Consider the following 14,603-nt stretch of genomic DNA (forward strand, 5'->3'; position numbering starts at 1 on the left):
AAAAACAAAATAAGATACTTAGCAATAAACCTGACCAAGGAGGTGAAAGACTCATACACTGAGAACTATAAAACACTGATAAAGGAAACTGAAGATGATTTAAAGAAATGGAAAAATATCCCATGCTCTTGGGTTGGAAGAATTCATAGTGTTAAAATGGCCATATTACCCAAAGCAATATACAGATTTAATGTGATTCCTATCAAATTACCCATGACATTTTCCACAGAACTAGAACAAATAATCCTAAAATTTATATGGAACCATAAAAGACCCAGAATTGCCAAAGCAATACTGAGGAAAAAGAACAAAGCAGGAGGCATAACCCTCCCAGACTTCAGACAATACTACAAAGCTACAGTAATCAAAACAGCATGGTACTGGCACAAAAACAGACATATGGATCAATGGAACAGAATAGAGAGCCCAGAAACAAACCCACACACCTACGGTCAATTAACCTTTAACAAAGGAGGCAAGAATACACAATGGATAAAAAGATAGTCTCTTCAGCAAGTGGTGTCAGGAAAGTTGGACAGCCACATGTAAATCAATGAAGTTAGAACACACCCTCACAAAAATGGCTTAAAGACTTAAATATAAGATATGACACCACGAAACTACTAGAAGAGAACAAAGGCAAAACAATCTCTGACATAAACCGTACCAATGTTTTCTTAGGTTAGTCTACCAAGGCAATAAAAATAACACAAGAATAAACAAATGGGACCTAATAAAACTTATAAGCTTTTGCACAGCAAAGGAAACCATAAACAAAATGAAAAGACAACCTACGGACTGAGAGAAAATATTTGCAAATGATGTGACTAACAAGGGCTTAACTTCCAAAATATACAAACAGCTCATACAACTCAATAACAGAAGAAAAAAAAAATCAAAGAATGGGCAGAAGACCTAAACAGACATTTCTCCAAAGAAGAACTACATATGGCCAATAGGCACATGAAAAGATGCTCAACATTGCTAATTATTAGAGAAATACAAATCAAAACTTCAATGAGGGGGCTTCCCTGGTGGTGCAGTGGTTAAGAGTCCGCCTGCCAATGCAGGGGACACAGGTTCCAGCCCTGGTCCAGGAAGATCCCACATGCTGTGGAGTAACTAAGCAACTAAGTAGTTGTGTGCCACAACTACTGAGCCTGTGCTCTAGGGCCCATGAACCACAACTACTGAGCCCATGTGACACAACTACTAAAGCCCGCGTGCCTAGAGCCCATGCTCCACAACAAGAGAAGCCACCGCAATGAGAAGCCTGTGCACCTCAACAAAGAGTAGTCTCTGCTCGCCGCAACTAGAGAAAGCCCGCACGCAGCAACGAAGACCCAATGCAGCCAAAAATAAATAAATAAAATAGATACAACAATAAAGAAATTTTTTAAAATGTTTTAAAAAAAAACTTCAATGAGGTACTACCTCATACCTGTCAGAATGGCCATCATTAAAAAAAATCTACAAATAACAAATGCTGGAGAGGGTGTGGAGAAAAGGGAACCCTCCTACACTGTTCGTGGGAATGTAAATTGTTGCGGCCACCATGGAAAACAGTATGGAGGTTCCTCTAAAAACTAAAAATAGAGTTTCCATAGGATCCAGCAGTCACACTCCTGGGCACATACCCAGACAAAGCTATAATTCAAAAAGATACATGCACCCCTATGTTCATAGCAGCACTATTCACAATAGCCAAGACGTGGAAACAACCTAAATGTCCATCGACAGATGAATGGATAAAGATGTGAAACACAAACACACACACACAAACATACACACACAATGAAATATTACTCAGCCATAAAAAAAGAGAATGAAATAATGCCATTTGCAGCTACGTGGATGGACCTAGAAATTATCAAACTAAGTGAAGTAAGTTAGAAAGAGAAAGACAAATACCATGTGATATCACTCATACGTGGAATCTAAAATATGACACAAATGAACCTATCTACGAAACAGAAACAGGCTCAGACATAGAGAACAGACTTGTGGTTGCCAAGGGGGAGGGGGGCAGGGGAGGGATGGATTGGGAGTTTGGGATCAGCAGATGCAAACCATTGTATATAGGATGGATAAACAACAAGGTCCTACTGTATAGCACAGGGAACTATATTCAATATTCTGTAATAAACCATAATGGAAAAGAATATGAAAAAAATAACATTGTAAATCAACTATAATTTAAAAATTAAATAAAAATTTTAAAACAGAAAAGAAAAGAAAAAACACTTGAGGAAATAGAGTTCAGTGAGAAGCTAAAGTGGGCATACTCATTTTCTTTCACATTGTTTCAAAATTACTGGAAATAAATTGTGGATACTCTAGTTAATACACAATATTATTGTACCAACTCCCAAAGAATGAACACTAATACAGCAAATTATGCCTTCATGCTCTCCACGGCATCTCATAATTCTCTCATAAGTATCCCTGAAACTTACCAATCTGGCACCGTGTCCCAAGTGCCTGAAATATTTGACAGTCACATGTACCAGCCTTAGAACAGAAAGCTCCGTTAAGGCATTCATGAGGACAAGAACCTGAAGGGCAAAAAAATAGTTATCTTCTGGTATGCATCAGTTTTTATAAACATAAATCTGTCAAGATTTAGCTTGGACTAACAGTAACCTCTGTTAACTCAAACAGAACCCTGGGCCTACTGCCTTGATGAGCTAAAGAATTAAGCCCCTTAAGTCTCTATCTAGGTCATTTCATTATGTGTGCTGTGAAACAAGAAAGACAGGCTTTCACATCTCAAACTACCCTGAGAGCAAAGGTTAGCCTCCTTCAAGCAATTAAAAGGTCAAGTTCCCATGTAAGGAATCCCTGTCCCAGATGATGAGAACCAGAAATACACAAGCTGCAGATGATTCCCTTGACGGAGTTAGGCACGTCTGATCAGCTACTTCTCCAGGAGCAAGTGTTGTATTAAAGAAAAACATCCATCATTAGCTCAAGGGATCAGGCACAATATATAACAGAACTCACAAGGAAACTACTTTTTTAAGAGAATGATTAAACATTCCATTTGAAGTTTGTGTATTAATCCTCAGGCTTAATTACAAATGGATGCATTCTTTCTGACCCATAGTTAATTTTAATGGGGCAGAAGCCAACGCCACTGCTGGTTGTCACCAAAAATATTTTTTCTTTCATGGAAAGAAAAATCACCCCAAAGGATTATGTTGAAAAGAGGAAGAAAGAAACTATGAGCTCCTTAGTGAGTTTTAAAACTGCAAATGAATCACAGTGAAAATTTTTCCTGTAATAAGGAGAACACAAGAGACAACTGGCAAAACTCAAGCAGAAAGGATTTAAGTAACACATCAAGAGAACTAGAGAACATCTCTGAGTGACCATAAAGTGTTTACTAAAGATTGGCCCTCTCCGGAATATGGTCAGGTCATGAAAGGCACTTATCTAATTGCGGTATTTTAACCATAGTTCTGCAGAAGGCAAGAATTTTAAAACTCTATTATCCTTTCACCTTAAAATTCGTTGATCTAAAATGTCTCTACGTTTAAAGACATACAACTCCCTAAGTATATCTTAACTGAGGAGAAATGAGCTGCTTTAACTTTAATCATAAATATAGATAAAAATGATGTTTTTCATAAATTTAAATGCAGTTTTCTTTTTCTAGGGGGGCATATATATCTTCAAATTTTATCTTAGGTAACAATCTTGTATTTTTCCAATCAATAAGTGTCAAAGTAATTAGGTAAGCAAATGTATCTCCTTCAAAAATTTAGTTACAACCCTGTTTATTCTCCTGAAAACAGATATCAAAACAAAACTAGTCAGAAATCCCTGCGATTTTAAATGCAACAAAAAATTCAAATTGAATTTCAAACTACCATTAGCATTCTGCTAAATGGAAATGGAAAATTGGTAAGCAAAAATAGCAATGTCAAAGAATCGAGGAGCCAGTAATTGATTCAGGAAAAAAGCTCCTGATACCCAGTGATATCTTTCCTGGTCGTATAGTTATCAGCTTTGTCTAACGGCTTAACCTTGTGTATTTCCAAATATAATTCAAATTTCTATATGAAGTAAACAAACTATTACTAAGTACTATTACCACCCTGGCTCAGTTTCCCTCATGCATTACGTGGAAATCATAGAGAGTGATTCACTATATCCCCCAAAAGGGTCTTTTGAGAAAGCAAATACAAAAACATAGATGTAGCACTAACCTTTTATTTTACTCTCACCCCAATTAATAGCTTCATGGAAGAAATATCTTGGAGAAGTTGCTTCAAACTTTAAAAGAAAGAAATCAGAATTCAAGAGAATTAAATTATTTAATTCAAGACAAACATGCAAATTGGAAAATCTGGAGAACAGCTACAAACACAGAAATTATAAAGAGATGACTCCATATTTCCTTGGGTTATTGAGGCAAAATCTTGGAGAGGCAGAAAGGGCTCCTCTAAGGTTGTAGTTAGATCTGACGTCAAGGTTGATTTTGCTTCTTACCTGAATTTGACAAGTCCTTTATGCTCTCTGACCTCAGTTCTGCTTCCCTGCCCTCCTTGGAAAAGAGCCTGGTCAGAATCTAATCTTTGCATTAACTGACTGCTTTGCCTGCCCGAGTAGCAGTTTTTTAATACTTCCAAGTGCAGATGGGTCTGGAGAAAATGCATGGGACCAAAGGACCAACAGACAGTGATGTACCCACTTCCTGCAGCCCCATCTGTGCAGACACCATCCACAGAAGCCTCTGCTGCTGAAGTGTGAGTGTGACACCCTCAGTCTCCAAAGAGCTGACACTTTAAAGTTCATAGAAATTTAAATGTATCTATTTATAGAGCCCAAGGTACTTCAGGGTAATCATTAAGATCATGAATTATAGAATCAAACAGATCTGGATTAGAGTCCTGATTCTGCCATTACTTACTCTAAGGCAAGTTTCTTAACTGCTTAGTGCCTCCTTTTACTCGTCTGTAAAATGGGAACAATGACGCATATACACTTCACTGGGTAGTTAAGACAATAAATAAAATAATGTATATAAAGATTCCAGCATAATGCCTCACACATACAAAATTAGCAAGAAAGAGATTTACATCAATCTAAGCAACCCAGATAAAACCATAGGATTTTTAGAGGTTAATATGGAATAGTAGCAAATAACTGTGGATTATTAAAACTAATCAATTATGGATTTTTACTCCAACTTAATGCCAATCTAGTGTATCATCTGGGGCAATGTCCTTTCCAACAGCATTTTTACATTCACCAGAAGAATACACATTCCCAAAATTTGCCTCATAATTGTCAAATTGAGTACCAGATGATGTTAGAAAAACTGGAAAGAGTGAAGGATAAGAAAAAAGGGTGATAACTATTATTCAACATAGCTTTGGAAGTTTTAGCCACAGCAATCAGAGAAGAAAAAGAAATAAATCCAAATCGGAAAAGAAGAAGTAAAGCTGTCACTGTTTGCAGATGACATGATACTATACATAGAGAATCCTAAAGATGCTACCAGAAAACTACTAGAGCTAATCAATGAATCTGGTAAAGTAGCAGGATACAAAATTAATGCACAGAAATCTCTTGCATTCCTATACACTAATGATGAAAAATCTGAAAGAGAAATTAAGGAAACACTCCCATTTACCATGGCAACAAAAAGAATAAAATACCTAGGAATAAACCTACCTAAGGAGACAAAAGACCTGTATGCACAAAACTATAAGACACTGATGAAAGAAATTAAAGATGATACAAACAGATGGAGAGATATACCATGTTCTTGGATTGGAAGAATCAACATTGTGAAAATGACTATACTACCCAAAGCAATCTGCAGATTCAATGCAATCCCTATCAAACTACCAATGGCGTTTTTCACAGAACTAGAACAAAAAATTTCACAATTTGTATGGAAACACAAAAGACCCCAAATAGCCAAAGCAATCTTGAGAAAGAAAAACGGAGCTGGAGGAATCAGGCTCCCTGACTTCAGACTATACTACAAAGCGACAGTAATCAAGACAGTATGGTACTGACACAAAAACAGAAATATAGATCAATGGAACAGGATAGAAAGCCTAGAGATAAACCCACGCACATATGGTCACCTTATTTTTGATAAAGGAGGCAAGAAAATACAATGGAGAAAAGACAGCCTCTTCAATAAGTGGTGCTGGGAAAACTGGACAGCTACATGTAAAAATGAAATTAGAACACTCCCTAAAACCTTACACAAAAATAAACTCAAAATGGATTAAAGACCTAAATGTAAGGCCAGACAGTATCAAACTCTTAGAGGAAAACATAGGCAGAACACTCTATGACATAAATCACAGCAAGATCCTTTTTGACCCACCTCCTAGAGAAAGGGAAGTAAAAACAAAAATAAACAAATGGGACCTAATGAAACTTAAAAGCTTTTGCACAGCAAAGGAAACCATAAACAAGACCAAAATACAACCCTCAGAATGGGAGAAAATATTTGCAAATAAAGCAACTGACAAAGAATTAATCTCCAAAATATACAAGCAGCTCATGCAGCTCAATATCAAAAAAACAAACAACCCAATCCAAAAATGGGCAGAAGACCTAAATAGACATTTCTCCAAAGAAGATATACAGATTGCCAACAGACACATGAAAGAATGCTCAACATCATTAATCATTAGAGAAATGCAAATCAAAACTACAATGAGGTATCACCTCACACCAGTCAGAATGGCCATCATCAAAAAATCTACAAACAATAAATGCTGGAGAGGGTGTGGAGAAAGGGAACTCTCTTGCACTGTTGGTGGGAATGTAAATTGATACAGCCACTATGGAGAACAGTATGGAGGTTCCTGAAAAAACTACAAATAGAACTACCGTACAACCCAGCAATCCCACTACTGGGCATATACCCTGAGAAAACCATAATTCAAAAAGAGTCATGTACCAAAATGTTCATTGCAGCTCTATTTACAATAGCCAGGACATGGAAGCCACCTAAGTGCCCATCAACAGACGAATGCATAAAGAAGATGTGGCACATATATACAATGGAACATTACTCAGCCATAAAAAGAAATGAAATTGAGTTATTTGTAGTGAGGTGGATGGACCTAGAGTCTGTCATACAGAGTGAAGTAAGTCAGAAAAAGAAAAACAAATACCGTATGCTAACACATATATTTGGAATCTTAAAAAAAAAAAAAATGGTTCTGAAGAACCTAGGGGCAGGACAGGAATAAAGATGCAGACATAGAGAGTGGACTTGAGGACACAGGGAGGGGGAAGGGTAAGCTGGGACAAAGTGAGAGAGTGGCATGGACATATATACACTACCAAATGTAAAACAGATAGCTAGTGGGAAGCAGCCTCATAGCACAGGGAGATCAGCTCAGTGCTTTGTGACCACCTAGAGGGGTGGGATAGGAAGGGTGGGAGGGAGACGCAAGAGGGAGGAGATACAGGGATACATGTATATGTATAGCTGATTCACTTTGTTATAAAGCAGAAACTAACACACCACTGTAAAGCATTTATACTCCAATAAAGATGTTAAAAAAAAAAAAAAGGTGATAAAGAATGTGACTTCAGGTACAAACCTCTTTTCAACAGATTCTGGTCTCCTTCTTACATGGTAAAAGTTTTATTTTGGCAATTTGCACTGCAGTACTTTTTCTTTTAAAGGGCAAACCTGCCCCATGGCAGACAAAAGGACTCCCACACTCTCTCACCACTTCAAGGCTCTTTTCTAAAGTCCTTGGCCCACATCATGTCTCCAAGTTCATTGTTTCCTGCTTTCATTCCTCCAAGGTTTTGTCCTCACTGTTCAATCTCCTCTTTTTTCCCTTTCCTCTCTCTTCAAACTAAGTCAGACTCACAAAAGTCTATGACTTGGATTCCCTCAAGACAAGTCTTATTCTCTCTTTAGCTATATTGTCTGCAACTGCCTAAATCTAACACAACAACCAATATTACTGGGCACCAAATTCTTCTTCCTTTGGCGCTAACGAATCATCACTGATGCTCACTAAAAGTGTATAGTGACTTCAACTCTGTCTCATACAGGGTTATAAACTAGAACAAATTATTTAACCTGCTCAGCCTCAGTTTCCCAATCTGCAAAACAGAATAACAATAACTGCCTCATGGAATTGTGAGGATTAAATGAAATGGGATAAGTAAATCACCAAAAACAGTGCAAGGCACATAAGTGTTGTAAACATGTTACCTACTTTTATTATTAAGCAAAAACTGAATACACTTGACAACATTAGACCAAGGCAGAAATACATAATTTGTTTTTCACTCCATATCCTCTTACCCAACTCAGGCTACACCTCCTCCATGGAAATCACAGTAAGTATTTAGCACACCAGCCTCCTGGTTACCACAGCATCCTAATCTCTGCAGCATTCCACTCATCATACTACAACATTTCACTAATGCTAAGACATGACACACAGCTTTTATTTTTATAACAGATCTGAACTCAGAATGGCACATCTTACATTTATAATTGGGAGCTCTTCCATTTTTTTATATCATACAAATAATGGCAAAAAATTGGTGGTGTCTTAGATTCGGTGAACATGTTACACAGAAATGACTTCTTTACAGGTCTACCTCCACTAGACACTGAATTTCTAGAGAACAAACACCGCTCTTCATGGTTATACCTCTAGCACGGTCCCTTGTGTGTTGTCAACAAATACCAACTAAACCAGAAATAGACATTATGCAAATGGGAATGATCTGCCTCCCAGAGCTGTTTAGAACCATGACTATAAAACGTTCTGTTGATGCTCCTCCACATATCCTCTCAGCTCACCTTGGACTTCACCTGCATCTGGGATTCTGTGCACACTGAGACCCTCAAGCACCGGCTTCTTTTTGTCTCTGCCTTAGGGTAGAGTCCAAGCAGGATAGACAAGAGAAATGACTTTCAGGGGATTTAAGTCCCCCCAGAAGCTGCCCTCAATGAATGAGAGGTTGGTGTTGGTGGATAAGTATACCAGCTCCCCCATCCCTTGGAGAAACAATTCTAAAACACTGTACACAGTTCCTCAGAGGGATGCCAGCAAGACTGAGCCCCAAATGCCTAAAGCAGGAAGGCCCCTCATTAACAGAGCTGTGCTGGATTTTCTCCCTTCCTAGTCTCCCTTTCCTCTCTCCCTCACTCCTGCACATACAAATCGTATGCAACCTCTAATAAATAAGTAATCTGCCCCTGCTTTCAGGAGAAGAATTTTGAAATGTGATGCAACTGCAAAAAAATTCCAAGCAGTGGGTGCATATAGTCACATAACCGATGAAAGAGGACAACCCATTCTTCCTCCGTGCTGATTACATCTCCACAGGAGGGTGAGAAGCACAGAGAAATACAGTCTTAAGATGAGAAATCACTGTAGCGCACAATTACACCATTGACAGAAGTCTGTGTCTACCCTTTCTCTGGTCATTGTTATCTCATTGCCAACATATTCCTGAGTCCTTATGTGCACATTTATCTGTCCATCAGTGCTCCGTCTTCCTAGGGCAGGGGACTGATTCTGTGGACAAGAATGGCCTCATAACGGATGAAATTTCAATCCTAAACAGTGAAACGCATGATTGCGACCTCACTGCCCTTCTTTAACATTTCTTCCCTTAAAATTTGTTCAGATGTTAAGTAATGTTGGTGCATGTTCTCTAGCTGCAGGAAAGAGAAGCGCAAGTGTCCAGCTCTTCATTCTCTCTAAAAGGGAAATCAAGGCAAGTGTGTTCCTCACTTATTAACAAAAGGGAGGTATTAAGATAATTCTGGGGGGGGGGTAAATTATACAAATTCTAAAAACATCCAAATGGTCAACAGTAGAAGCCCATCCACAGGCTGTTTCATGTGACACCTGTGGGGTATATTTCACAGGTTCTTCAATCTAGTGGGTTCTACCAGAATGCGGTTTTTCTCAAAATTGGATTTTCTGCTGAGTCACGTTGATATCTTTTTGTGGCTGATATGGTCTACTGGCCAACTTGACATTTCTCAGAGAAAAATCATTTTAACCACTTCACATGATACATAGGTACTTAAGTACACAAAATATTCTTTTTAAGAAAAAAAAAGTGTTTCCCTTCCATAGACAATCCTTTGCCCATTCTAGTGCAAAGAAAGAGCTCCACTCTTGATAAGAATAAATTAGTTCTGCCTTCTGAATCGTCACAACAGCGTATCAAATCTGTCATCTGTTCTTTTTTTCAATTCTCTTTAAGTTCACAAAATATAAAAAAAACCAGGCATCCATCATAAAATGCTAATAGAAACTGACTGCAATTCAGCATTTGACAAAGACCTTGAATATATAAGCTGTTTGCTACATAAATACTCAAATCATATTACTTTCCAAAGAAATGTCTTAATATTGAGTTAGGATTCTCTATCTTACCATCAATCTTTAACAGAGAAATATTTTTAAAAATCCACCCATTTAAACATTCCAACCATAATTTGAAGATATTGCAATTATGTTATCCAATATCCTTTATATAGAGGGACCCAAGCAAAAAGGCCTCCTCAAATTCAGTGCTACCCCACCCCTCTAAAAAAAGAAAGGTCACCTCTTCATCAATGCCTGTAATTTAGATTTATTAGATAATATAAAACCCATTTGTCAGGACACTAGGGCACCTCTGATGCCCTTTTGTGGTACTTTACTCAGATCAGGTACACCTTTCTCTGCCCCTGTTTGTTTGTACTTGTCCTATTATCATTGTGCTTAATTTTTAAACCAATTAAAATGTTCTGGCAAGTAGTGAGATTAAATCTCCCACAAATTCTGGGAGCCTATCAGTAGGGAACCGAGGTGAATAGCAAAAAGCATTTGACCACAAACAAGTAAATGTGAGCTAAGCCTGAACTGGAGGGTCACAGAACAGCACGAGAGAAGTTACTTTGCCTCTTCCTCCTCTTTCCTGTCTTGTTTTTAGCATTTTATTCGCCTCCACAAAGGTCTCATTGTTGAAGTGACAGCAGAGGCCCAAAGCAGGATGGATTATTTCTCTGCCTCTCTCTCCATCTGAGGCATAACCTACCTGGGCTGCTAAAAGAGCTCTTTTCTGTTGATTTTCATTAAACCCGTTTCTGGAAGAAAACAAAAAGAACTTGTATAGTCAAAGGCCCCTAGGCAACCTGAACAAGCCTTTCCCAAGAGAGAGCTGGTGTTTTCCTCCTGATTTCCATCACTTTATCAAAGAGGTCTTTCTTGGTTTAACATTGAAAAGGTCCCCCTCCCCCCCTTTGGAGGGGTTAGATTTGGGTGGTGGCACTGTCTCATTTTACAAAATTTGGGAGTGTCCCCAGATCTCTCCAGTCTCTGATGTAAACTGAATTTTAGGAAGGAACCTTGAGATAGAGAAATAAACAAAATAGTGTAACACTGCAGCACTAACATGCATGATAATTTCTCCACATGCCTTCATAAAACTGGTGAGATAGGTATTCGACAAGTGCAGGTTCACATTTTTCAAACATAATACTCGATTCTCTCTCTTTCCATGTTTTAAAGGGCAGACTAACATTAACGTGCATAAGCACATCAAACTGTGGGTTATCAAAATCAAACAGTGAGCAGAATTCCGCTTTTCATCAAGCAGATCAGTTTAGTCCAAAAAACGATTTTCATTATTTACTGCTAGAAACATTTTATTCTTTTATCATTAAAAACTATTTTACTCTATGTTAAGAATACAGCACATTTCTAATCAACAATGTACATTCATAATAACAACAGGAAATAGGAAATTACTGAATATAACTTCTTTTCAAATCTTTGAAGTGAAAATGTCTCCTTAGTATCTACAGTCATTGGACACCACCAAAAACTCCTCTTGTAATTAAAATGAAAGGAAATATTTTTGTTTCATAAATAAGGAACTGAATGCCTAGTAATTTTTAATTTGTGGAAATGTTTTAAAGAACTAAATCTCATGCCCTTATTTTGTAAAATATTTAATTTATTTTTTCAAAAGCAGATATATTGACCTGCTGAGCTTTGCTCATTCCCATTATCTTTATGTTTTAGAGGACATAAAGAACAAGAAATACTCACTTTGATGTTCTTGTCAAGATGGATGAAGTACAAATATAACCTGCCAGAGATAAATATATATATATATATATATATATGAATGAAAAAAATTATCCAAATATCTTGATCACATGATCTGATTATAAAACAGATCATTTAAACCTGAATTCTGAAACTTAGACTGAGCTTTGCTATTAGTTATTTTACATTTTCTAGAGGATTTTGACCAGCAAATTCCCTGTGAGACATCAGGGTGACCAGTAATTCAGAAAGAATGGGCAGTGTACCTTGATTTACACAGAGACATGATACAGTGGAATAAGCACTAGTCTTGAAGTCAGAGATCCAAGTTTTACTCCCAGTCCTACGACTTAGTAAATGCCAAACTTAAGCAAACACATCACAAAATAACAGTGGTAGCCAAGTTGATCTTCAAAGTCTCCTCCAGCTCTCAATGCTCTAAGACATTTTCTCCTTGGAGTTTCAGTCACTACTAGGATTGGAAGATAGTGTCTGTGACCTCGCTGGTCTTCTACACTTCAGTAATTTCTCCCACTTCCTCTACAAGCCCCAAAATATACAGCCCTTTTCAGGGATTAAAAATTAACAACTGAATGTAAATAAATGCTTTCTGCCATAAAAATATTTTATAAAAATTAATTTATAAATATTACTATAATATAATTGAAAATCAATTCTTAGTCTCAAACATTGAAGTCCTTCTTAAAACATTCCTTTACCATTCTTTGGGTTGATGGCATCAAGAAAGTTTAAGTACTCAATGTCTCCTTATCTTTTATAAAATTTCAAATGTTTAAATTACACAACTGTTTAAAATCATTATTTAGAAGAGAAAAAGTTAGAATCAGAGCTTCTTCCAGTACAGCTGCATATTATGATAAAATCATGATTTTAACATTTAAAAGAGACTCAGAAAATGAAAACTAAAAGTTCCAAATTATCTATATTATTAAAAATTTTCCCCAAAAATGATCTGAGTGTCATTTGGTATACCCATCCTAATGACTTCAAAATGTTTTATAGTATAAGAGGAAACAGTTTCTACAATTTACAAGGAAGACTAAAATACAATAAAATAAGGTAAAAGTTTAATATGAATTCTTACCTTGTAATGAAAACAGCAGTATATGAAGCAAGAATATACTCCAAGGTATCATTAAATTGAGTTTTCTCACAATGTTCATTTCAGTATAGCCTTTCTCCCTGAAATGTAACCAAATTGTTGGTCTTTACTAAGATGGCATCTTAGAAGTATGAGTACTTGTAGAGTGCTCAAATTCTTATAAATATAGCTTTGTAATAAAGTAATTCAAAAAGGAATTCCAGGATTTCTAACCACATACAGCATCTGAAGCTTTAGAACTTGCAGTCAACCCTTTGGCTGAATCTCTCATTAGCAATGCATGGCAGCTTCTTACCTGAGCCGGTATTAGTTACACCCTACCCCACTCCTGCACATCATACGCCTTTTTAGCCTATATTAGCCTTTTATGACTTCTAAAATCAGTCACATCAAACAAACAAAAAAACAAAAAACCCTGTTATCTCCTGATGTCATAAGAGATAAGCATTATCCCTAATTAGTGATCTATTCCATGTTTTATTCATAAAATAATTACTGTCCTTTGAAAGAAGACTGTTTTATTCATAAAATAATTACTGTCCTTTGAAATAAAATCCTATCAATCATTCCTAGAATGTCTAGATGTTTTCATAAACTCTTCTTTAAGAATTATAAGTAAACTAAAATTATGTGCATATATTTTCAACTCCAGTCCCATTTCAGTGTAGTTTAAGTTGACATATACATGTGCCCAGAGATCTTTCTGTTAAACAGTCTGCAATAGAAGCAGAAAATAACACAAAAAGATGATATTCTAATATTTGACTTTAAAAAGAAAATAAAGTAACTCACCTAATCCTGAAAACCTTCCTTCACACCTTGTTTTTCCATCCTCTGGGACAAGTATCCAACTAGACAACAAAAAAGAACTTCTTAATCCAACACTAAGTGCACTCTTCTCTGGAAGCGATTGACTACCTGGATTGGCATTAGAGAACAGCTCTAATATTTCGTAATGAACTCCATAGAGATGATCTAAGCCCCATAAATGAGGGAAGGCCATGATTATATAATGGGTGCACATTTCCTATAGCAGATCCCATCAGTTACCTGCAAAGTATCAGACTCACTTAACAGATGGGGGCACAGTGGTTAGGAATATCTAACTACACAGGAACTATCTTATGAGACAAAAACACACAGCAGTTCTTAATACCTTGTTGTACTCAGACACTTTTTGTGCACTGATTTCCTGGTCTTTTCTGTGAAAATATCCTTAACATCCTGATGTATTGCATGCCCAACATCTGCTATATAAACAGTTTCTTTTCTGTGTCTCAAACTCAATAATCTTTTACTCTTGCTTTACATTATTTTAATGCCTTTCCATTGCCTACATAATTGCTAATTCTATGAGCCAAGAGAAGATGTTTGCCTATAAATTCATTTTTAAAGCAGGAAAACCACAC

At 36.8% G+C, this 14,603-nt stretch overlaps 1 protein-coding gene across 2 annotated transcripts in view; it reads right to left on the reverse strand.

Moving 5' to 3' along the window:
* The window catches only part of OTOGL (otogelin like), a 147,729-nt gene extending 134,474 nt beyond the window's left edge, over window positions 1-13,255 (reverse strand). For both annotated transcript variants that reach the window (XM_061204876.1, XM_061204875.1), the window contains exons 1-5: window positions 13,177-13,255; window positions 12,072-12,111; window positions 11,056-11,104; window positions 4,212-4,278; window positions 2,457-2,555 (exon numbers count right to left, since the gene is read on the reverse strand). In XM_061204876.1, the coding sequence (XP_061060859.1) occupies window positions 2,457-2,555; window positions 4,212-4,278; window positions 11,056-11,104; window positions 12,072-12,111; window positions 13,177-13,255 (334 nt within the window). The remainder of the gene's footprint in view (window positions 1-2,456; window positions 2,556-4,211; window positions 4,279-11,055; window positions 11,105-12,071; window positions 12,112-13,176) is intronic.
* Window positions 13,256-14,603: the final 1,348 nt, after the last annotated feature.

This window comes from Eubalaena glacialis, chromosome 11 (genome assembly GCF_028564815.1).
Source record: "Eubalaena glacialis isolate mEubGla1 chromosome 11, mEubGla1.1.hap2.+ XY, whole genome shotgun sequence".
NCBI classification, from domain to species: domain Eukaryota; kingdom Metazoa; phylum Chordata; class Mammalia; order Artiodactyla; family Balaenidae; genus Eubalaena; species Eubalaena glacialis.